General features: G+C 35.6%; 3 protein-coding genes across 4 annotated transcripts in view; 2 read left to right on the forward strand and 1 right to left on the reverse strand.

Moving 5' to 3' along the window:
* Positions 1 to 26,153, forward strand: part of LOC139966402 (tachykinin-like peptides receptor 86C) — a 52,248-nt gene that overhangs the window by 5,561 nt on the left and 20,534 nt on the right. The gene's annotated exons all lie outside the window — the stretch shown is intronic.
* LOC139966401 (E3 ubiquitin-protein ligase DCST1-like) overlaps positions 1 to 26,153 on the reverse strand; it is a 39,303-nt gene that overhangs the window by 4,430 nt on the left and 8,720 nt on the right. For both annotated transcript variants that reach the window (XM_071969348.1, XM_071969347.1), the window contains 9 exons: positions 23,850 to 23,993; positions 10,477 to 10,598; positions 9,075 to 9,235; positions 7,902 to 8,001; positions 7,151 to 7,246; positions 3,652 to 3,778; positions 3,340 to 3,456; positions 1,986 to 2,128; positions 100 to 213 (listed from right to left, as the gene is read on the reverse strand). In XM_071969348.1, the coding sequence (XP_071825449.1) occupies positions 100 to 213; positions 1,986 to 2,128; positions 3,340 to 3,456; positions 3,652 to 3,778; positions 7,151 to 7,246; positions 7,902 to 8,001; positions 9,075 to 9,235; positions 10,477 to 10,598; positions 23,850 to 23,993 (1,124 nt within the window). The remainder of the gene's footprint in view (positions 1 to 99; positions 214 to 1,985; positions 2,129 to 3,339; positions 3,457 to 3,651; positions 3,779 to 7,150; positions 7,247 to 7,901; positions 8,002 to 9,074; positions 9,236 to 10,476; positions 10,599 to 23,849; positions 23,994 to 26,153) is intronic.
* On the forward strand, positions 10,888 to 22,734 carry LOC139966403 (uncharacterized). Its single transcript, XM_071969353.1, has 6 exons — positions 10,888 to 12,462; positions 15,726 to 15,894; positions 17,067 to 18,034; positions 18,484 to 18,550; positions 19,503 to 19,671; positions 20,440 to 22,734. Exons 1-3 carry the CDS (start codon positions 12,322 to 12,324, stop codon positions 17,201 to 17,203), a joined length of 447 nt encoding a protein of 148 aa, XP_071825454.1. The 5' UTR covers positions 10,888 to 12,321; the 3' UTR covers positions 17,204 to 18,034; positions 18,484 to 18,550; positions 19,503 to 19,671; positions 20,440 to 22,734.

Below are 26,153 nucleotides of genomic sequence, written 5' to 3' on the forward strand. Positions count from 1 at the left end.
CAATGGAAGTTTGTGCTAATATATACTTTTGAATTTTGAAAAATCCCCCCGGGCTGCTAAGAATAATCAGATCACATTAAAATTTACTTTTAAACTTACTTCAAGTCTGTTCTCTCTCGCTAACCGTAGCACTCGCTTTCTCATGTGTCTCAGATATCCTTCTCTCTTTCTTAAACAATCATTGTAGAGGAAAAGGATCCTGGTTTTCTCTCTCTGTACCCAAAAACAACAACAAAAAAACAATTTGTGTGTGTCATTTATGATGATGATAATGACGTCACTTTCATTTTAGTTTCTTTTTGTGATATTTGCAATCACAATATCTCGTCTGACAATTTTATATTTTACAACGATTTTTTTAATTTTTATTTTATTGCAATGAACATCTGGAAGAGAGATCGAATGTAGACAACAGATTCAAATTTAAAATTTATATATGTAATACTTAGTCATGCACATGGCACGTGCACGTGCATTACTAATTTAAGACGACATTTTATGTGTGTTTTTTGGTGCATATTAACGTATCGCTAGTCATTTCTTGTTTATATAAATTATTTATTTTTTGAAATCTTCAATTAATTATAAAGTGTAAGATATCAACAAATGCATGTAAAAATAGGAATTTGCAATGAACTTGTGAATCAAAAGTTTACACCTTTAACGAGTTTAGGTTCCTTCAATAAATTGATATTTAATCAAATTTCAAGTTCTAATATTTTATTTTTCTTCAGTATAACGCTAAAGATGTAATTCAGTCTCTGTTATATAGAAGTAACAATAAATGAAATTTCGCTATGAGGGCAAGCCGTATGACATATTATACGGTTCTGCAAAGTTACATTGAGACTGTGACTATACGTGGCGGTATTACGGTATGTCTATTTTACATCACAATTCGATTGAAAACAATGGACACTGAATATGCATTAGTCTGATACAACCCCAACATGATCAACCCCAAGGCAGTGGTGACGTGCAAGGATTTCAAAGGTGGTAGGACTCGGGGGCTAAATATCCCAAATTCAATATCTCGTCTGACAATTTTATGTTTAACAATGATTTTTTTATTTTTATTTTATTGCAATGAACATCTGGAATAGATCGAATGTAGACGACAGGTGTCAAATTTAAATTTATGTATTTATAATACTTAGTCATGAACATGGCACGTGCACGCGTGCATTACTAATTTAAGACGACATTTTATGTGTGTTTTTATTTAGTTCAAGGTGCATATTGACGTATCGAAGTCATTTCTTGTTTATATAAATAATTTATTTTTTGAAATCTTCAATTAATTTTAAAGTGTAAGATATCAACAAATCATGTAAAAATAGGAATTTGCAATGAACTTGTGAATCAAAAGTTTACACCTTTAACGAGTTTAGGTTCCTTCAATAAATTGATATTTAATCAAATTTCAAGTTCTAATATTTTTTTTTCCTTCAATATAACGCTAAAGATGTAATTCAGTTGTCTGTATATAGAAGTAACAATAAAGGAAATTTCGCTATGAGGGCAAGCCGTATGACATATTATACGGTCCTGCAAAGTGAAATTCACAACGTTATTTCATTTATAGTTGATTTTCGAAAAGATTATAGGATTATAGGTCTGGCAGTATCGTTTAGCAACTTAGAGGGTTGCTTGTATGGTCTGGTGAACAGTGGTGTGTATATTATCAGAAATGTTTAAAAACGTTTAAGAAAGTTTCGTTATTATGCGAATACTTTACGCTGTACAAAAGGGATTTTCAGCAAGTCCATTGTTTGGGGGGGGGGGGGGGGACATCTACAGGATTAAAACCCGATTCGGCTGGCAAAGTTAATGAACTAAAATAGGATGGATGGGATCGTAGATTTATCGGTCGGCTTGTAATAGCGAACAAATTTAGTATGACTTTCGATGGTCACGTCAAAATCCGTTCAACTGTCTTTTGAGGGAATGGGGTTGGGGCGGTTATTTTCAGAGTCATAGTTTACCTTTTCATAGTGGTAGGCACATATTATTCTTCGTAATCTAAGTCCCCATGCCTCGAAGCAGAGGAAGAGCCAGACAGATACCCACAACGCACATATGTAAAGAAGCTGAAAGATTGGAAGTTTAGACGGGATTGGGAGACATTCTGGAGAGAAAAGAAGATAAGATAATCAGAGTAAATCGCGATGATTACGTCATAGAAAGGGGGGGGGGAGGGGGGTGGTGGGGAGACCGTAAGTCCTACGAAATGATTACAGAGAACTCGCGTCAGAGTAAATCGAAATGATTACGTCATAGGAAGGGAGGGGGAGGGGGGTGGTGGGGAGACAGTAAGTACTACGAAATGATTAAAGAGAACTCGCGTCAGAGTAAATCGAAATTATTACGTCATAGGAAGGGAGGGGAAGGGGGTGGGGAGACAGTAAGTACTACGAAATGATTAAAGAGAACTCGCGTCAGAGTAAATCGAAATTATTACGTCATAGGAAGGGAAGGGAAGGGGGTGGGGAGACAGTGAGTGCTACGAAATGATTAAAGAGAACTCGCGTCAGAGTAAATCGAAATGATTACGTCATAGGAAGGGAGGGGGAGGGGGGTGGTGGGGAGACAGTAAGTACTACGAAATGATTAAAGAGAACTCGCGTCAGAGTAAATCGAAATGATTACGTCATAGGAAGGGAGGGGAAGGGGTGGTGGGGAGACAGTAAATACTACGAAATGATTAAAGAGAACTCGCGTCAGAGTAAATCGAAAATGATGACGTCACAGAAGGGGAAACGAAAACAACCTTGTATATTGTATGTTTTTGCCTGCCCCACGAACTTCGGGAAGAAATCTAATTGGCCTCAAATAGTGCCTAAAGTAATTAAATATTGTTCATACATACTTAGTAGAGATTCCTAAATCCTATTGGTCCATTCAGGTCAGCTGACCGTGGTTAATCCTGTGAGTAACGCACGGTAAATTACGGGGCATCACTTTAATAAATCTTGGGTTATATGTAACCAAAAATGTTTTGTTTTATGATTTCCCCCCACACAAATGGTAGTGTATGAATGAACGGGGTTAATCAATGGTCTAGCGTGCGTTACTCACATGATTAATGCACTCCGGGTGTTAATGTTATCGCTGGATGCACTCGGGCTCCGCCCTTGTGCATCGCTTGCATTATCCTCCGATAGTGCATTAATCCTGCGAGTAACGCACGCTAGACCGTTGATTAACCCCTTATTCACGGCGAAGTAAGGCAACTCTGAATTTGTTTCATATACATAAGGGTGGATAGTACGGCGGTCATTTAGAATATTACCACTACAAAGCTTAATCATTTTCGCGTCACTTTCTTTAATAATTTACCTTTGTTTGTAGATATACCAGCGATGGTGTGTTGACTATCAAATGCCTCAAAAACTCGTTGAAATAACTGCGCCATTTTCCCATGACCGTGCACCGAAACCCGGAAATAATGTTCCCCTGTATGGAATAATAATAATATATATCTATATATTTTGGTGCACTTACCATATTTATATGGATTTCTTATCTTTGAAAATACAGACGGCACCTAAGTCATTAAAATTTGAATGCAAGAAAGGGGAGGGGGGGGGGTGAGGGTGAGGGTTGGGGTTTGGGGGCAAACAAAATAATTTAAAAGAGAACCACACTTGCCGTGGAATTCAAAGTCGAGCTGACTATGGCGGTGAATTAGGTCGAGAGATGTGTAGAAGAAAAAATCAAACGCTAACAGCAACAACGTCACAAATACCTGACAAGAGAGGCGGATTGTGCCTTTAATCTGTGAAGAGAAGAATTGGATTCCAGTATAGTGAACTGTAATTTGAAAACGTAGCCGGGATTTTATTAGCTGGCTATTTGTCACTTGTTCTTAACAAAAACCACAATAACACATACCATATATAGCCATGTTATCAACATTCTGAGCATCATGCTGCGCTATCATGCCCGTAATAAGTCAACGGCAGTCCACTTTTTACGCCTCCGTACTTTTTTTTTTTATAAACAAATCACTGGTTATTATTGCACTCCGTGAAAATCAATTCTACCACCTAAGACTTCATAATATTATAGTGGTGACTATACATGAAAGTTTATTAATGCCATATTAGGAGATGATATCTCCTCACTCTCTACAAGTCTGATGGTTCTATACAAAACGATGTAAATTTATCTGATGCCAACATAATCCTTCAGCTTTGATTTGATATGTGCGTTCCAAGGAGCGCAACCACGTATACCTCTGGCAGGGGGGGGGGCGGGGCGGGGCGGGGAACTTGGTTTCATCTACCACCTCCACTGACAGACATAATATTACAACAAACGTTCTAGTGTACAGCACATAAATATAACAGAGATACAACCCAAACAGTAAAATAATCTTCCACATTGTCTCAAAAGTTGCAAATTACAGCAAACGGGATGGGACCCTTCTCCAGTGGATGACGTTACATCTTATACGAATATCATGTTGCTATCAGATCAAAAAAATTATAGGAATTGTTCATACTGTCAATACGCGTGGATTGGAAGCATGACCTGGGAGGACAGTATAGAGAGGTATATTAGCATTAGGAAACTGTCCGTTGAGGCCGCCGTACAGTATTAGGCACAGCAGTAACATAATTGTCCTATACCACCGATACAACCGTATTTGCTTCCCTAGACCAAATATATGCAAATCTTAGGGTTGCATCTAATTGAATGCCGCCCTCTCTCCCTCCATTGCATATAGTCTTGTAAGGAAAGAAGGGGGGGGGGCGGCAATATCACCTCCACTACCCTTTAAATCTCGTTTTGAAGCTGTTCTTATCTCGATGTATATGCTTAATGTATTCTCTCCAGTTGGCTGTAGATCGTTTTCTAGGATATATATATATATATGTTTCCCATTACGTGAGTATTCTCGTCTTTGTCTCGTTTTTGTCTCTGCTATTTACTCTGAGGTTTCTTTACTTGTATTTTGTGAGATTACAATTATTTGAATGGATGCTTTTAAAAGAACGTTTTAAAATGATAAATGATAATCCAATTGTGCAATAAGTAAACTAAATAGAATTCGCAATAGCTCAAAAGATATCCCTCAAGATATAAAACTTATCCAACCCGTTTTATAATTCGCGCTAGTGGCTTTTTGGAATGGATCTCACGGTCTTTCCGAAGAATCAAATATAGATATAGGCTGTAATCCCATGCATAATATCAAAAGTATATATTTGTCGAGTTTTCAAGTTACACAAACAGGATATGTTGACGAAAACCTATGAAACTAAGTTACAATTCACTTGACAATATTGCTAAAATAACGAGATTTGTTACTTAAGTTCACACACTTCAAAAATACGATATCTGATGACTTTTCAAGAAACATAAATATGACAGTCTTGAAGAAAAGTATCAAGTCGTACCGATTTCGTGTCGCGTTGTTTGACAATGTAAGACAGAGACGTAGCCAGGAATTTGAAAGGGGCTGAGCACATTTTGCGATTGATATGGGAGAAGTGTCTAAGGGGAGGGGTTCCCCCTCCCCTTTAAGATATCTTTTAACAATTGAAGGTCCTTAGGTGCGATCTGATGCAATGTTTTGCCAGTTTCATCAATATCATATGATATCATAATATCAGCAGATTTTGTTTCCTGTTTGAATTCTTTTACATGTTCTTTTACATACTATATCAGAAAGACAAACAGTGCTCTTTTACAATTTTTCAAGTAGGATGATTTTTGTTTATTGTCCAATGTCTGGACTTTAATACATTTGACAAACTTAACTGATGGACAATATAAACTTTCATATTTTGGTAAGACAGTCAGATGTGCAGTGGCCTAAAAACAAATATCGTTATCGCAGTGTATTAGCAGTGTAATAATTATTTATAGGAAGTGCGTATCGTGTACGATTGCTAGCTTAGCTTCATAACATGCTGTTAGTGCAACAACTTGGGACAAATCATAGAAAGGATGAGAACGAACGTTGTCGACGTCGTTGTGCATACGGTTCGTGACACTCCATCGAGTGCGGTTAGGTAGGCAATATGTATTTTATTACGCAGTAGCCAACTGTAGGCGTGGAATAGGCTATAGGCCAAATTTAGCTAATTGCATCTGCCAAACTAAGAAAGCAGCTGAATCAGTAGGCCTTAATGTTAGTACGATTATAATCGAGTTAACGGAGCTAACGAGTATTCAAGATCAAAAGAGCACTGAAAAAATACCATGCTAAGAAAAAACAACAGTTTAAAAAAAAAATCGACACTAAAAAGGGGGAGCAGTTGCTCCCCCTGCTCCCCTGGCTACGTCCCTGCTGTAAGAAGACTCGCATGTCCCTTCTGAAATACCCGTATCACGGGAAGTAATTTGTAAAAGAGTTTTCTATTTCTAGGTGGCTAATTTAGCAGCCATACCTTGAGGAGTAACGTAACTCGATTTTGTTGTTGTGTCATCTTAGTCTTTCGGGGTAAACTAGTTGCAATTGCGTCTTTATATTGCGTCAGAAAGATGACAAGTATACTAACCAATTCCTAGCTATATGGCATTAAGTTCAATAGTGAATTTCCGTTCTTGACCTATCCACATTATACAGTACGTTTCTTTAATTACGATTATGACGTAAGAACAGGCCAATTACCAGATGACAGGCAATTAATTTAGCTAATGGGAGACCTTGCTGAGTCCTTATCATCATGTAATACAACAAAACGAATGGTGAATGTCCAGTTAAGTGAACACAGTTAAAAAATAACGAGCCTAAATACACACCAACTCTTCAATATATATATATATATATATATATATATATATATATATATATATATATACATATACATGTATATGTATATGTATATATATATATGTATATATATATATATATATATATATATGTATATATATATATATATCTATATATATATATATATATGTATATATATATATATCTATATATATATCTATATATATATATTTATATATATATATATAGCATCAGAAGCCTTGACGGCCAATATATACATACATACATACATATATACATACATATATACATACATATATACATACATATATACATACATATATATGTATATATATATATATATATATATATGTACGATATATAAATATATATAAATATACATAGATGATATTTGCGACTTACCAGTTTCCGCCGTTCTTCTATTCTTAAAGACAAAACCAGTGGCTTTATTATTTCTTTCTTCTCCGTCTTTTTCAGAGGTAGGAGATATTTCTGTCCCTTATGAACGATAAACATAACGAATAGTATTATTTATATATATATTTATATATATATATACATATATACATATATATATATATATACATATATATATATTTATATATTTATATTTATATATATATATATATTTATATATATATATATAGATATATATATATAGATATATATATATATATATAATATAAAGGTCACTTGCGTTGTATACACATCTATGAATTTTTAGTGTTATTCATATATGTCATACTTTGGTTTTTGCAGGAACATTTTTTTTATGTACGACCTGCATAAAAAGAAATCAATTCGAACTGGAATAAGAACACATGGAACAATAAATAGTTCACAAATCATTCCACAAAACTAATATTCATTTTGATTTTGTAAACGTTCATCTATTGTCCATTTTCTTTGTTTTTGGTTTGCAAAACAGGTCATAGTATATTTTTTTCTTTCATCAAATTGAAATGATTCAAAATAATGAAGAAGTTGAAAATAACAGCGGTTTGCCATTTAAGCTCTTTTATTTCAGTATTCCCCAGTTGAAGTTTTATCCGTACAAGAGCAACTCGACCGGTTTTGATAAAACTTGCGAATTTCGCTTCGTTCAACGTTCGCAAAACAGAGAAATCATCTTACTAATCTAACAGTGACCTACTTTTTCCTTTCTTCGTGAATCGATCTTCTGAAAATATTCAGTCAAGTACACATTGTCGAAGCGCAGATTAGTTAGGTATTCCTTGTTGTAGGTATTAGCACTAAGAAGAGAAAAGAGAAAAGAGAAAAGAGAAAAGAGAAAGAGAAAAGAGAAAAGAGAAAAGAGAAGAGAGAAAAGAGAAAAGAGAAAGGAGAAAGGAGAAAGGGAGAAAAGAGAAAAGAGAAAAGAGAAAAGAGAAAAGAGAAAAGAGGAAAGAGGAAAGAGAAAAGAGGAAAGAGAAAAGAGAAAAGAGAAAAGAGAAAAGAGAAAAGAGAAAGGAGAAAGGAGAAAGGAGAAAAGAGAAAAGAGAAAAGAGAAAAGAGAAAAGAGAAAAGAGAAAAGAGAAAAGAGAAAGGAGAAAGGAGAAAGGAGAAAGGAGAAAGGAGAAAGGAGAAAGGAGAAAGGAGAAAGGAGAAAGGAGAAAGGAGAAAGGAGAAAGGAGAAAGGAGAAAGGAGAAAGGAGAAAGGAGAAAGGAGAAAGGAGAAAGGAGAAAGGAGAAAGGAGAAAGGAGAAAGGAGAAAGGAGAAAGGAGAAAGGAGAAAGGAGAAAGGAGAAAGGAGAAAGGAAACATTTTAGTATAATGCCAAGAGTCATCAGCGGAGGATAATGAGTTTCTTTGTCCCCCCCCCCCATTCCCCTCTCTACGAATACACCACCACCCCTTCTGGAACATAAGAGCTATATGTGCAAGCTGTTTTCTCAACGAAGCCATAATCTGAAAGATTCTGAAATCATTAACTGAACTGAGCAGGAGTGTTAGCTCAGTGGTTGACATCTGTGCCTTTCAATCATAAGGTCCCGAGTTCGAGTCACTCAGAGATTAATGTAAGTCGTCCAGTTAACTGAGTTGTTGACAATTGACAATTCATAATCCCGGTCGTTAAATATGAATCTAAGAGACTGACTTCGGTCAGCTTGCGGCTTTGATAAGCCAATGATGACTTCTTCGTGAGTTCCTGCTTGCAGGAGGATCTAAAATACATACATATACATATATACATACATACAACTAACTGGTATACATGCCATACTATATACAATTTATTTTCTTAAACGGAGGTTACCCATCGTGTTTGATATCAAGAACAATATTAGCCTCTCCCCCACCCCCTACCCATCTGCAGTAGCCTTACCTCAATAAGACAAGTAGAAACGTAAATGAGAGTAACGTAGAGACACACTTATAGGCGACGTCGAACCAGATTTTCCTCTTGGATATCTCATACTTTATTATTCCTTGAATCTCAGAGATGGATACACTCTTGAAAATTGGTGGTAACTTGGGCTTCTCAAGCTAAAGGATTTTATTGGACAGAATTGAATAAACACAACTTCAATTAAACCCTAAAATAATAACAAATGTAAACCTAAATGTTATGAATCCGACTGTTTCTGTGGAAGGGTATGCGTGTGTGTGTGTGTGTGGGGGGGGGGGGGGTATAGGAGAGGGGTGGAATTTAACTTTCCTGTATTGGATGTTCACATTGGTATATTATATGATAAGTATATTTTATAAGCCTACACAAAATATTAATAATCCAGCAAGGTTGAAGTAGATTCTGACCTAATGTTTTTTTTTTTTTTGATTTTTTAATTTTCATGTATACCTAAGGCATGACATTTGTAACAAGTAAACACGACTTTTCTATTAATTTTACACACACACACACACACGCACACACTATGAGAAATGAATTGCCATACGTAGTGCCATCATGTGTATCAACTTCCCTTATTCGAAATTCGTCGTTATATTTGTCGGCACTTCCATTCAACTGCTTTACTGTGTATTGTAAGGAAATTAGGTGACACTGTTTGCCGGTATTATAAGCCCTTGCCTACTCAGCTGTTCATATGATCATTTCTTAGATATAAAATGCGTGATATGCCTGATATTTATATATATATATATATATATATATATATATATATATATATATATATATATATATATATATATATATATATATATATATATATATATATATATATATTATTGCTAATCGGCTGTTAATGGATTTACGCAATACAATTTATGCACACGGAACTAATTGAAGCCTATTTAACTCGCGAACATCTATTCAGAGTACTTAGAAATCGTCAAGCCTCTTAAGCTTCCTTGAACTATAACATTCTAACGTGTTTTTTTTTCTTCAGATAAATTTCCATTACTTTCCATATTCTTAATAGCAAACGTTAAGTGGTGGGGTGCTTGGAGCACTGTAATCATGCGATTGATATTAATAATTTATGTTATAGGAAGCAATTTGAAGTGAAGTGTTGCAAAATTCTTCATAGCACTGGAAAATGAAAAGAATAACGGTATAGATCTATGCTATATACATATATATATATATATATATATACATATACATATATATATATATATATATATATATATAAATATATATATATATATATATATATATAAATATATATATATATATATATATATATATATATATATATAAATAAAAAGAAGCTAAGCGACCAAGCACGGCATGCCAATTTAAAGCGGAATCTATATTTGGTTACCTTCCATTTCATTTTTGAGTGAAATTCTTCATCCAACTTTCCTAGTGCCTTTTTCGCCTTCAGGTACTCCCTGCCGAGGTTTTGGGAGTCAACAGTAGACGCATCGCACACGCTATCAAGCACTATAGATTGAAAAGATTACATCTACATTGGAAGCATGCATGATGCTAAGAAAATAAATAGCTTCGAAGTAATACTAATCGTTGTAACTAAATACTCCCCTTCACTCAGCATGGTTTACCAATCAGTCGATGGATATCGAAATGGTGGCATGGCCGGACATAATTCGAGTCAACATAACCAAACAAATTCACGTTAAAGAACTACCTAACTTCGACTTCAAACTACTTACATAGATGTTTATATATTTACAACGTGTAAGTAAATACATTAATAAAACCATACACACCACACTGTTAAAAATTTCTGTAAATTTACAGTTAATTCCTGTCGATTTTTACAGAAAAAGCCGGTTTTCTATATTTACATGTAAACGTCTGTTATTTTAACAGACGTTTTCTGTACAGCAAGTGGTTTACACAAAATTGTAGTATTTTTCCCTCCAAAGAAAATTTACAGGAAAATCCTGTAAAATTTTCCAGAATATGTCAGTTTTTAATATTTACATGTAAAATTCTGTGATTTTTACAGACGTTTTATGTTACAGCAAGTGGTTTACAAAAAATTGTAGTATTTTTCCCTCCAATGAAAATTTACAGGATAATTCTGTAAAATTTTCCAGAATATGTCAGTTACATGTAAACTTATGTGATTTTTACAGACGTTATATGTGTCATGTACTTTACAGAATAAGTTTTTTTTTTTTTTTTTTTTTTGCAATCTAATGCATGTAAATTGGAATTTGAAGAGTGTTATACGAAAATATACTTGAAGGTGGAACACGTTACCAATATACAATGGTATGCAACAAAATCCATTGTGCAGTAACATTACCGTTTGGCAAAGAAAAGAATGAAATCCAACCATGAAGCTATTACCGATAGCTCCATGATCCAACCCACAATTACCAGTTAACTTTGTCCCTACAGTCGTTTTCTGCCTTAGTGTTACATTTGAGCAACAACCCCCAACCCCGTGAGGCTCATCAATGACCCTTAATTATCCAGCGAACGAAACCAATGTGAAAGGTAACTTTGAAGGGTCTGTAGGTCAAATATGTGAAATCTAACCATTTAGAGTTTTAGAAACGAATTATTTGTAAATGCCTAACGTGTTAACTAATGAAAACATAATTTTACAATAGATGGTACTGTTCCAATTGGTTTACTGTTTGTTTAAGGAGTATACAACTTCCGAAATCCTATCAAAACAATAACTGCTGTGAGCTGCCAAGAATACAATGCCCAGCCTTCAAGATGTAGTCTAATTTATTGTTGTTTTATGTTAACTTGTATTGTCAGTAAAACATGAACCGATGACAATTCCGTGTGCTCAATGTACGATCACTGGGTCACACACATGCAGCTATTTATAGCTAAATGGGTCACCGAACGTATCAAAATGTTGTTAAATATGTCTAGTACAGTAAATGTCATTTCATTCATCTGAACCGCCCCCCCCCCCCTTCAACCCCTCCTCCCATTCGACCCAGCCGGTCTAGCTCGATGATTGGCGTCAACGTGTCTGTAACAGCTATGACGTCTCGCGCACAGGCGGGAATTCTTTTGATACATTCTGGGCGGCTGCCGTTGGCTTTCCCGGAAAACTTGGCTACAGTCCAGCATGCAGTCACATGACCCAAGTTGGCGCGCGATGTCAGAACGTCCAGTACATGCTGCGCTGTTCTGTACATTATGATTGATCGCATCTCGCATTAACGTACGTATGAAGTGTATAGATTGCACAATACAATACTACAGCGCTTCAAAGTACGTCGACACGAGAGGAAAACAACTGCCGTTGCTGTCCAGTAGGCTACGCACATTTCCACACCAGAACAGGACTTCATTGAGTACTTCGTCAGACGTGAGTGGTAAATTTATTTTAACCATATGCCACATTTGCATTATTATAATCAACAAAACAACTTTGAAAGCCTGTCATAACAAAAAGTTAGTTTATATTTTAGTTCTTACCGTAGGGCCTAGCCTAGTACTACCGTTAGTTTGCCTATAACGTAGACCAGACGAACGATAATTAAGAGTTAGACTATCACTATAGTAACACTGGCGCTGTATTAGACTACCTATCGTCACCCTACCGTGCATTTTGATATGTGCGTGTGAAGCTTAGCCTTGCTTCATGTTGTTTAGGTTAATATGATTTAAGGGTGGGTACATTGTAACTTGTAAGTTAATTGGTGCTGGTAGCCTACATACATGGATGATATTGGCTCTCATCTGGCATGTAATATGCAGTCTTTAGATTAGCCAAGGTTAATTAGACTTTTAGAACATGGCTGAATTTGAAAAGGCATAATTCATGTCTCTTTCAAATTATCAATAGTGAAGCAGGGCAGAAATGTACACCTGTAAAATATGCAATACACTAACAGCTACTATCCGTGGCTATGTTGATCATGTGAGTTCCCATAGGAATATACCTCGAGTGAGATTTCCATGTTGTTTTGTTAATTGTGGCTATACCCTATCAACTTTTGCTGCAATGAAGATTCATGTGACTAGGTATCACCGCCATATTCAAAAGCAAATAGCAGTTGCAGCAAAACTTCAGTCAGTTAACCTGTCATTGATTTGTATGTATGAAATCTGTCAAAAAGAACTCACAGATCTGTCCTCATATTTGGCACACTTAAAAGCACATATTAGAAAAGGACAAGTTGTATCTTGTCCATATAAGAAGTGCAAAAGAGATTTTTCAAAAACCAGTTCATTTACAGCACATTTGTCACGTCACAGAAACTGGGGAGCTGTAAACATTTTGGATAAATACAAACTTTCTACTCGTGATCATTGCTCTTTGGATCAAGATATACCTCTAGACACTAACTGCTTTGATGTGTCTACAGAGACTGATAGATTTGTCATTGAAAATGACATAAGCTGTGATTTCGAAAACAGTAACAATTGCCAAGGTAGGGTGCAAGAAACAGGTCAGTCTAGGCTTCAATTTCAACAAAATTTTGCCTTGTTTCTTCTGAAACTTCAGGCAAAACAACTTGTTCCATCACAAACAATTCAAATGATTGTTGAGGAGCTTCAAACTATTCACAGTTTATGTCAACAAGATCAGGTTTTGAAAATTACTCAAAAATTGAGAGATGAGGGTTTAGCAGAAGAACGTATCAAATGTGTAGCCGATTATGTGAATGAGATAGATGCATGGATGGCTATAGTTGTAAAGGAAAACTCAGAACGCAGCACTGTAGAAAAGAGTAATTTACTATAAATCAGCATTCAAGTTTGTTGCTCCAATTGCAATATCACTAGGGAGAGATTCAGCACAAAAAATGCAATACTATCATTACATTCCAATCAAGGAGAGCATTCAATTGCTCCTTTCGGATGATTTTGTGTTGGGACAATGTCAAAGTAGGCATCACAGTGAAGACTCATCTGTTCTTACCGACATAGTGGATGATACAGTTTTTAAAAAAAATAGTTTGTTTCAAAGTTGTGAAAGATCTTTGTCCATCATTCTCTATGAAGACTCATTTGAAATTGTAAACCCACTTGGGTCGGCAAGAATAAAACACAAAATACTAGCAATGTATTTTACACTTGGAAACACCCAACCTGAGTACAGATCTGTTGTTGATGCAATGCAGCTTGTGTTTTTTTGTAAAGAAGTTGATTTTAAGGTCTTTGGGCAGCAGAAGGTTTTTGAGAGAGTGATAAATGATTTGAAAACATTAGAGGAAGTTGGAATAGAAACAAGTGACGGGGTGGTCTGGAAAGGTGTGCTGTCTTGTATATTAGGGGATAATTTAGGTTCCCATTGTATTGGGGGTTTCATTGAGAGTTTTTCAGGAACTAACATGTGCCGCTACTGTTTAATAACTTCACATGACTTTAAATGTAACGCACCATATGCTGTTGGGAAGCCTAGAACCAAGGAGGAGTATGATTCTTGCATTGCACACCTTGAAGATCATGAAGAAAATCATCATCAAGGAATTAAATTTAATTCATGTTTTAATTCTTTGAGGTATTTTCATGTGTGTGCACCTGGTTTGCCACCATGCCTGGGGCACGACTTGTTTGAAGGAGTTGTTGATTACAATGTAGCCATGTTTATTCAATACTGGATTAAACAAAAACATTGGTTCACATATGCAGATTTGAATATAATGTTGGTACAGTTTAAATTTCAAGGACGCGATGCAAACAATAAACCTGCATTTGTAAATTTATCAGGTAACCGCTTAGGTGGTCAAGCCGTTGAAAACTGGAACCTTTTGAGACTTCTTCCAATTATTTTGAGTGCATATGTTAAAGATCATAATGACCTTGTATGGAGACTCTTTCTTCTTTTACGAGAAGTTGTTGAGTATGTGTGTTCTCCAAAGATTTCACATGAGCAACTTGCATATTTAAGGGTGATAATGGGGGAATACTTGACTGAGAGAAAACAACTCTTTGCTGATACTCCCTTCAGACCAAAACATCATTTCCTGAGCCACTATCCAGATTTAATTAAGTTTGGACCATTAATGAGAGTGTGGACTCTATGCTTCGAAAGTAAGCACTCCTATTTCAAACGTTGTGCCAGATCTGCACAAAATTTCATCAATGTGACACAGTCTTTAGCAAATCAACACCAGTACTTTCAAGCTTATAACAGCTCAGGGAAAATATATCCTGATAGATTGGTTATTGAAAATGCCACATCCCTCAATATAGAATGCTTCATGCCTGAAATAAAGCATGCTTTGCAGGCAGCAAATGCAAAGTTTGATGATTCTGTTATCAGTGACAGAGTTAAGATGTTTGGCACTTCTTACCAGAAGGGTTTCTTTGTAATATGTCAGTGTTCTGATACATGCTTTTCAAGTCTTAAATTGGGTTGCACTTTGTTTGTAGTTGTTGAAAGCCAAAAAGAACTATGTTTGAGTGCAAGCTCAATTATGGAACAACTAGGAGTATATAATGGGCCTTACAAAGAAACTTATAGTAAGCAAATGTGGCATATGAATTATTTTGAATTGAGAAGGAACTAAAACCTTCACTTCCATTACTCAGGTCTGAGGTTCTCTTGTTAAAATGAGCGTGTCAGAACAATCAGATGATACAATTTGTCTTGAAGATTTTGCTTTATCCATAATGCAGCATCTTCCTTCACTGCCACTTGAAATGGTGGACAAAGTAGTTGAACAGCTCCTGGCTGCTGGTGTGGAAAGTGTGTGCGATCTCAAGCTGATCACTGATGAGGACCTTTCCAGTGTGCTGAAGCCAATACAGAGGAGAAAGCTGTTAATAGCATGGGCAAACAAGGCAGGTAAGCAGAAATATAATTGCACTTTCTAAATATGATTATCCTCCTTTTTTTGAGGAATGGAGAGGTGAAAGGGGAGGTTAAGAAGTAAGTTACAAGAGGAGATGGAAAAATTTCTAAATAGTAAGTAGATGTGATACACAGAAGTTTCTCTTATTGTCTAAGACAGTTGCTGGTACCACAAATTGAATAAGGAAACTGGTCTCATAGTACATCATTAGCATTTTTGTAATTCTCTAAAGAAAATTTTCTGGGTTAATTATTAGTATTATACATTAGATTTGAACTTTTTTTAAGCAGTTTTCAAGTAGTGAGCAAATAGAAAACACCAGGTCAAACTAATGAAATGATACACCACATACCCAAACTAAAATATTTATCAACAAGAAAAGAGGAAACCCTTCTTTTCAATTCAAATTAAACATAGAACGTACGTTCTATGTTGTTTGTAGAGTATGTTGAAGTTCATATGAGAGTATGACAAGGCTAAAGGTCACCTTGAAAAACAACCACTATGGGTTAGTATGGGGTACAGTACCTCTACTCTGGGATCATACTTGGCCCCCACTTTGGGGTCCAAATAAGCGGGCACTACGCAAACGTCTGCAGTGACCAAATATCGCCATGGACGCAACAATTTGATATGTATGAGTGTTACTTTGCCCCAAAAACACTTGTATACCAATAATCAACAAAAATTGCCCCAATAATTTCACACTTTGGCTATACTGATTGAAAGATGCAGGGAACTGTGGCAATGGCTTGCTTTCCATACAGTATAAGAATACACCTCAACAACTTAACAAACTATGAAGCACGCCTTGTCCGATGCTTATGCACAAGGTCCATATGGCATACGGTACGGTGTGTACATGTGTACAAAGCCATTGCCTACGTCAACAAACAAGCAGCGACTTAACCGAAACAGACCTGTCAGAGAATGCCCCTGTTGCCAATTGAAGATATGCTTGATTCGATAGACTGAGAGCTTGAGTGCTGCCCCTGTTTATTGTGTATATTATGTTATTTTATTGTGTTTATTGTGTTCTGTGAGTGTCCAAAAAACTAGTACCTTAATGCAATATATGTCTGTTATCAGGAAATAATTTATCAAGGTTGTTTATTCATTTCATATCATCTACTTTCATTGATGTGACATATTTTCATTCTTAAAGAAAAGTTGCTTGGATCAGCATCTTCACAATCATCTGAACCCGACTCTGTGGCCAGTTCACCAGGATGCAGCTGGGTGCCCAGTTCACCAGGATCAAGTCCAGCAGTGGTAATTGCAGATTGGGCAGAGTCATTTTAAGTTGATTGGGATAAAATGCCTAAAAGCCTCACAAAATCACTCCAGAAGAAACAGAGACCCACTCCCAAAGATCGGCGTGAAATGATCAGAATATTATGCAATGACATATATAATGAAAGTTGAGTCAAGTCCAGGACGAAAGCACCTTTCTATTATTGCACAGAAGATCGTTCGTGAGTTTCCAGAACCCTTTAAAGATGACATTGAAGGACTTGTTGTTGGTAGTGGATATGCATCCCTTCTTACACAGTTGGAAAACCGTATGAGCAATCTCAATAGAGGCAAATTTCACCTAAATGTTGGTTACCCCCTGTTTGTAGAGGGTGAACAGAATGAAGCACTAACAAAGAAGCGTAAACTCAGCACCTCATATGGCTGCAAAAACTGGCAACCAGAGGACCTACCTGAAGGGGAGGATCGAGACACGCAGAGAAAAAAGACAGATGACTTAAAGGTGATGCATGAACTTAACATATGGGATGACAATGAGTTTGTTTTCCTCATGAAAAATGTATTTCCAACCATCCGTGCCAAGATAAACAGTCAGCAAGTTCCTGTATGTGCTCTCCTTGATGAATATCCTTTCTTGTTTGAGGAGGTTGGGATGATCGGACATTTTGAAGATTTAGTGGGCATCAAACTGAAATCAGTTGAATTCAGAAGTTTCTGCAAGTGTCAGCAAAGAAGAAGAAGGAGGTGCAAAATATAATAGCTGATGTGGAGAGTGCTAAGAAGGAAAGTGGTGATCATTCCCCTGATGTTCCAGGACTTATTCTCCTCCTCTGCAATCACCTTGGAGATAAATGGGATGATCTTTTCTACCTTGCAAAGGTAAGAAGAAGCTACCTTTATAAATCATTAAGCTTGTGAACTAGCACTATTTGTAAACTAGCACTATCAGAATAGCACTATTTGTCTGTGTTTTTCTCTGGTTTGTCGTTCTTACACTTACAGTTATGTAGATGTATTGGTCAAGTTGATTGACTTTATAACGATATTCCTCTGCGATGTTCACTGTTTGTAGGTCAGCTGTAATTGTTGTGTATTGGGACTCTGAAGTCCAAAGTTCAGTACATCATATGCCATCAGTTGATTAAGATCTTCCCCATTGTCATCATTTTGATTTCAGGGATGCATATTGTCCCTCAGTTTCATTTATTTTATGTTATGCTTTGGAAGATACTACTGTTTTCCCAGATGGCATCTTGAATGTTTTGTCCCACATAATAAGATAAGTATTCCAAACAATTTTAATGTTCCTACATTTACATTATGTTCAGGAAACCAGTACTGTGCAGAATATTACTAAGGATCTGAAGTCAACATTCCCATGCATCATTATTCAAGGTGAGAAGCATTTGGAGGATTTTGCTCTAATATGCATTTCCTCCAGTACATATACACTGCTCTTTTTCCCCTTTTTGGTTTGGATGATAGTTGTAACCTTTGAAATTTGTGATGGTGAGTATTTGTGCGTGTGTATGTATTTTACTGATGCCTACCTTGTAAACACAATTTCTCATGAAAGGAAGCTTAGATAGATTTCATAGTTGGCATGTGGGTGTACCCGATAGAGTACAAGAAGCCTATTGTTTTTGGCAAAGGTCAAAGATCATTTGGGGTCAACAGAGGTGAAATTGTGAATACTTTGTAAACATGATATCTCAAGAAGGGAATCTTGGACAGATCTCATGTGGTATGTAGGTGTGGTCACTTGAATCAACAGTGGTCAAAATTTGAGAATCTTTGATTAAAGAAACCTAGGAAGTTATATGTTGGCAAGTGTGTCAATGACACCTCATAGTGCACTATCACCTGTGGAAGACAAAGTCATGGGTCAATCTGAGATTTAACTGGGAAAACTCTGTTACAGCATCAATTCAGCATGTATGTGTGCATTTGATGCTCAGCATGTAACATGAAACTCAAGAACTATAGCCCATTTTTGACTTCATATGTGGTAAAAACATTTTGGTTGACCATTGCAACATTTTCAATGTCATTTTTGTGTTGCTGATCTAGGGTGCCTCAGTAAATCGATATATCAGATAAACCGTTTTTTCTTTCATATCCACACCGACAAAAATGAAATCTGCCATCAACGAATATATCGAAATACATCCGAAACAAACCTTGAATACCGGTAAAAATAATATTGAATAAAAAATAATGACCCATTAGTACACGCGAGTTGGAGTATATTCACGCTGCAACTGTAAAGTAGTGGTAGTCATAGCAGTGGCATTAACTTTAAATGAACATTCTCTTAATAGTTCTAATTGATATTTATTTTTTGCAGGTCCAAACATGTACACTGGAAGAAAGTTTATGTTGGCAGTAGATATGGTTATTGTTAATGACCACATTCAAACTTTTGAAAGTGCAATGATCATGCTGTTTGCAATGTTTTTCATCTTAAACATTGAGTATCCATCTGAAGGTGCAACTTTAATGGAGTTTATCCAGCGGTGAGTAGGCTGAAAGTACCCTAGTAATAGTTAACCATTGTTATTTTGTGTGGACATTCCCTTGACATGGAATGTAAGAGTGAATGCATATTATTAGCCACCTTCAAAAGATCAGCCGATCATAAAGGTACCAATTTAGAAAAAAAATCAACAAATTGCAGTTAACTCAACTCCTGGGCAGATCATTGAAATAAATCATACTCTGTTCTCAGTTACAGCTGATTTACTTATTTTGTACTATTTGTTGTGGTCCAAGAATAACAGCAGCTTTGGTAACCTTTTGTAAACATTGATGACCTTTACATAATTTTCACCAATGGAAAGTTAGTGTAAATAGTTGAATGGCATGTTTTATTATTTTGGAGAAGGGTGGGAATGTATGAGTTTGGTTAATTACTGAGAACACCTTCACAATTTGTTACAACTATAGGGTATCAGCTTAAACTGAACAAAATTGAAATTAAAAGAGGATTCACAAATTAGCTCTTCTTTTCAGATCATGATTTCCTAGAAAACTGTTGAATTCCAAAGGCTTGTAAATTAAGACAGGTATCCATCTCAATTGCTTCTATCAACACCAGTGAGCACACATACAATTGGAAACTGAGTTGTGTCACATCACATATTTTGACCATATCTTACTATCATGTATGTCATACTGTAGTGTAAATTTGAGACCAAAGGAAATTAATTGTTAAATGGTTTAATAATTGCTAACTTATTTGAACTTTATGATTTCACAGTTCTAATTTTTGCTCCTCTTTGCAGCTGCTTTGTTGGATTGAATCCAGAAAAGGGAAGAAAGACCCCCAAATCCGAGAAGAGCTATCCTGTCAACCCAAAAATTTTGGCTTTGGTTGGAAACCTGAAAGAATTTGAGTCAGATTGGACAGTCTAAATGCTTTTCAGGCACTTCCCATGATTCGTCACATTAGTCTGACAATTTGGTAACGTTGAATTATAAATCTAGGTCACTTAGTTGATTTAAGGTGTTCCTAGTTGAGAAAATGTTAGCGAGCCTCTTGAGCCTCCTTAACTGGAACCATAGACTCTCCAGCTACAGAGAAGTCTCATTTACAAATGAACAGTTAAACATTTATACAGAGTTCAAACTATTGTGTTTAACTTTGTTGGTGGATATTTACAAGGTTTCACTTGTTGACAAACTTGTTAAAGACTATTATTTGGTGCTATTATGACACCTTTCCAATAACTCCATAAACTCTGAAACTCTTCCAAGCAGGTTCACAAATGTTAGAAAAGTTTTGAATCCATAATAGTTTCAGATGTCAAGTCATTCTGTTCATTTTGTTAATGCTATAAGCTTGATATCTAAATTATATTTTGTTGTCAAAATATAAAATCTCTATGCTAAATTTTAACATGAAATCTTTTCATAAAACTGCTCCTTCCACTCAAGCAGAAGCATAGGAATATAAGGACAACTTTTTTTAATCATTTACGGGTACAAAGGTCAAATCATTGTTTATATATCTTTTGATCAGATGATTTACAATATCTTTGGTTAACAGATTAGTTAATCTTTATTCTTACCTATTGTAACATATCCTTGTCTTTAACTTCCACTTTGAACTTTAAGGGCTAAAGAAGGTCACGAAAATTAGAAAAAGTATACAATCCTTATCAGCAATAGAGGAGTTACCACAGTTACAGGTATTAATTTTCTGTGAACATTGATATGCCCATTAAAGTGAATATGGTATATGAGCGATATATTTAATACTGCTAGAACATTTAAAAATACATGAAATGAACATAGTTGTAATAAAGTTAAGTGAAGAATAGTGAAGACACCTAAGTTTCTGTGGTCACATAATACAGTGACCTTGAGTGAACTTTGCATACTTCAAGTGCATCTGTAAATAAGAGGGAAAGGAACTTTGTTGTAGAGCAATGAAAGGGCCAGGAACTAGCAGGTGTCAAAGCTTAGTGTTTTATGATCAGTCAATTGTGAAAACTTTCAGTGGCTGATCCAGGATTTCCTGAAGTGGCCGAAGAGACAAATATGGCCACATACAGACTTATCAGTATATTTCCAAACAATGAAAGTATCGTCTGTATAACAAAACCTTTTCCAAAAAAAAGGCTGGGGCACCCAGCAAATACCCAGCCATCAATAAGAGATTGCCTTATGATGTTCAGTCTTATATATTACTTTAAAGGTTTTGACGTTCAAAAATATGTTTCGACAAGTTTTAAAGTTGTAAATAAAAGTTTCAGAGAACAATAAGTTGTTTTTTATTTTATAATCTCACTGATAATAGTAATTCCATCTGACAGCCAATTTTACAGACAAAGACCTATTTATTGCAAGGAAAAAGACTATAGATAACATAAAAGACTAGACTTTACCTAAAAGATACAGTAAATTAAAAGTCACAATACAGTTATTTTACAGAGAAAAAGACATACTGTATTTCAAGAAAAACTGTGTAAATAACCATTTCAGACTGTTTATTTGACATAGAATGTAGTGTAAAATAACGGCTATCATATAGTAATTTACGGATGAAAACTTTTATAATGCAAAGAAAAACTATGAATTACGCTCTCATACTGTGTATTTAACATAGAATTCAGTGTAAAATTACGGTCGTCGTACAGTAATTTTACGGACAAAGACTTTTATAATGCAAAATAAAAACTGTATAATAACAGTTTTAGACTGTTTATTTTACATAGAATATGGTGTAAAATAACGGTTGACGTACAGTGATTTTACGGACAGAAACTGTTATAATTGGGGGAAAAACTGTGTAAATAACAGTTTCAGACTGTTTATTTTACATAGAATATGGTGTAAAATAACGGTTGACGTACAGTAATTTTACGGACAGAAACTGTTATAATTGGGGGAAAAAACTGTATAAATAACAGTTTCAGACTGTTTATTTTACATAGAATATGGTGTAAAATAACGGTCGTCGTACAGTAAGTTTACGGACAAAAACTGTTATAATGAAAGAAATAAACTGTATTAATAACAGTTTTAGACTGTTTATTTTACATAGATTATCTGCAGTTGGGAATAACAGACATTTCCTGGAAACTCTGCTGCCAGAGAAATTCTGTATTTTAACAGAATTTTTTTTAACAGTGCATACACAACTACTATAACATACGGTATAATTCATAACCATGTCTGCTATTCAAACTTGTTCTTACAATGAATCGCCGTTGGCGTTATGTCTTACACATTTCATACTAGAATTCACACACTATGTTTTTGGCATAGAAATTCAGGACTGTTGGGCTCATGAAGAACACGTTTCACGTGATACATACAACTATATATATATATAATTGTTCATAATGGTAATCCGGTTAACTTAGCAACTTTCATGTATGCCTCACTTAAGCCCGGGTCACATCTGCGCGATTCAACACGCGATTCAACTCGCAATACAATTGAAGGTTGAATCGCGTAGTTAGACACGGGTATCAACTTGTTGCGCAATAAAAGTTGCGCCGTCGATTTGGATTGATTTGCAATAGAGCAATGTTCTAATCAGCGCAACTTCTTAGAAGCAACTTTTCTGATTCGCGTGATTTTAGTTGCGAGTTGAATCGCGTGTTGAATCGCGCAGATGTGACCCGGGCTTTATACTCAGTTGAGGGAATTACCATCCATTGTGTGCGATTTGTGCATTTGATTGACGAGTATAACAGTGTTTGAGGTTGACACACTAATGTAAAACGTGCCCAGGTTATCCTAACACAATGTACGTTACAATAACTGAATGGTTATGAATCTTAGAGAGAGAAAGAAAAAGACTATTACCGTGCAGACACTTCTTGTTTACACCATAGCAGAAAAGACCACTCTCGTGCGCGTGACGAAATATGCATTGTCAATTCCATCATATACCTATAGCCAGGCGCGTAGCCAGGAAATTGCCAAGGGAGGGGCGAAACTGTAGATTCGGCATTGCAAACTATCTAAGCGGAGCGCCACCATGATTGGCGCGAAGCGTACAAGAAAATTTTGGCTGTAAATCCCTCCCAGATCGCTGGAAATGGCACTTCACAGGCCTTGTAAGTTGCATTTTAGCATTTTCTCTTTTGAAAATACTAGCGATATCATAAAATTTTATTTTCTCTTACGATGATCAGTGACTAAGCTCGACGACTTTTTACGTTGAAATATATATACTTACATGTGATGACGTTACAGACGAAAGTGGCAGTCATTGGTGCACAAAGTGCTTGCCTGGCTATTGGAACCCAGATTCTTTCCAGACACCGTTCATGTATACCTAACATGTTATCCTTACAATTTTGGACAGCCACGCTGAACATATCTAAAACGGTAAAGAAAGAGACTAAAGCTTATTACAATAACGGGATAGAATATATATATATATATATATATATATATATATATATATATATATATATATATATATATATATACATATATTCAATATATTCAAGTTTTCGTTAGAAGGCAATTTAACCCCCGTATATACACTATTATTTGAAGGGCATGTAAAGTCGGACATGACCTGATAAAGTATCAAATCATTTCCTAGTTCAGTTTATTTTAAGACGACCAATGGGTCACTGAGTTTCTTAAAAAAGGATATTTAGGAAACGCAGAAAAGTGGGTGTCTATTGTCAAAGTATTGAAACTTTCTGGCCAATTTGAGCTGCATACTAAGCCGTTTTTTGTTTCGCTGTACAAAATCCCTTTCAATTTGAATTTCGCCAAAAGATTAAGGATCGTGCGATTTAAACACGGGACTATTAATCACATTCCTTAAAGGAGACACACACAAGCACACAACTATCATTATTGGTATATGCATGGACAACTTCCCCAAGCAAATAACTTACAAACAGCTTGGGTGTGAAGACTCGCGCAAAAGAAACGTCTAATGCCGTTAATCTGACCTAATTTCGAATGAGGTGTAACAGAAGTGATAGACACCACTATATGATTCCAGAAAATACACACACAGCTTGCTACCGTCGGTAATTAGACACTAGTGTACAGTCATTACATATAGCTAGTGACAATACCCACAGCACAGTGTACAAACGATACAGCGATGGACATCTCAGGTCCAGCTAAAGATAACAAGGTATCACGTTTCATTACTGTCTGCATTTTGTAGCGACAAGAGAAAAACTTCACTTGCAAGCAACGGAAAGTTAACTTTTTTCACATGGCGGCACTCGGTTTGGGTCGAGTCTTCAATGCCTTTAACTTCCAATCGGTAGATACATTCGATTCCATGTTTTTTTCACACCCAAGACTTGATCAGGTCTCAAATTTGACAACATTGAGTCACTTGTGCGTCGTATAGGCATGTTATGGTTTCCTTTATTTATTGAAATGTTTATTCGCTATAAGATGGAAATGTGCAAATTCTGAATCAACGAGTATTTAGGCTGTGGCACTGTTACATTCTACCTAAAAAAATATGGAAATATAAAAAAATATAAATATAAATATAAATATAAACAAAGAGGAAGTAAAAGGTTTGAGGTCCTAGTGGTATTATGAAATCATATTTTTTTCTTCATAAATTATTGAGTTACCACCTATTTACATATTATATTTATATATATATATATATACACACACACATATCTATATATATATATCTATATATATATATATATATATATATATATATATATATATATATATATATATATATATATATATACACATATCTAGACAGAAAATATCGTCAACATATCTGCGGTAGTGATAAGGTGTGGATGGGGCAGATGTGACACCTTGTTTTGTAAATACGATTTCACAACTTTGTCAATTAAGTGAGAGGGGAACTGATTTCCAAACCTTATCACTACCGCAGATATGTTGACGATATTTTCTGTCTTTTCCGAAATGAGGGTGAAGCCATCGATTTCATTCAATTTATCAATACCCGGCACCCTAACATAAAATTTACTATTGAGAAGCAAAAAGACAGTACGCTACCTTTTTTGGATGTGCTTGTCAGCAACATTGGTCATTGCAACACTTCCGTTTATCATAAGCCCACGTACTCAGGGTTACTAACCAATTTTTTTCAGTTTCATTCCGTACTCTTACAATTGGTCTCATTAAAACGCTAGTGGATAGAATGTACAAGATCAACAACTCTTGGAAAGGATTTGACCTAGACCTAAAAGGACTTATGTCCACACTCGGCAAAAATCAGTTCCCCTCTCACTTAATTGACAAAGTTGTGAAATCGTATTTACAAAACAAGGTGTCACCGGAAAATATCATTGACCCGGTTTCTCACAATACTAGATTTTACAAGCTCCCGTACATTGGTAATTTCTCTGGTTATGCTCAGAACAAAGTTAGACAGTTGATCAAATCGCATTGTACAGACATTGATGTTAAATTAGTGTTTATCTCATTTAAAGTTCGAAATATGTGTGTAATAAAAGACATGATTCCATCATACCTTAAATCTCGTGTGGTCTATAAATTCATC

Source organism: Apostichopus japonicus, chromosome 4 (genome assembly GCF_037975245.1).
Source record: "Apostichopus japonicus isolate 1M-3 chromosome 4, ASM3797524v1, whole genome shotgun sequence".
In the NCBI taxonomy this organism is placed as follows: Eukaryota; Metazoa; Echinodermata; class Holothuroidea; order Aspidochirotida; family Stichopodidae; genus Apostichopus; species Apostichopus japonicus.

Coding starts and splice junctions, on each gene's coding strand:
- LOC139966403 (XM_071969353.1), top strand. CDS start 12,322: ATGAAGTGTATAGATTGCACAATACAATACTACAGCGCTTCAAAGTAC. Junction 12,463..15,725: donor CATTGAGTACTTCGTCAGAC/GTGAGTGGTAAA, acceptor TCCATAATGCAG/CATCTTCCTTCACTGCCACT. Junction 15,895..17,066: donor AGCATGGGCAAACAAGGCAG/GTAAGCAGAAAT, acceptor TCATTCTTAAAG/AAAAGTTGCTTGGATCAGCA.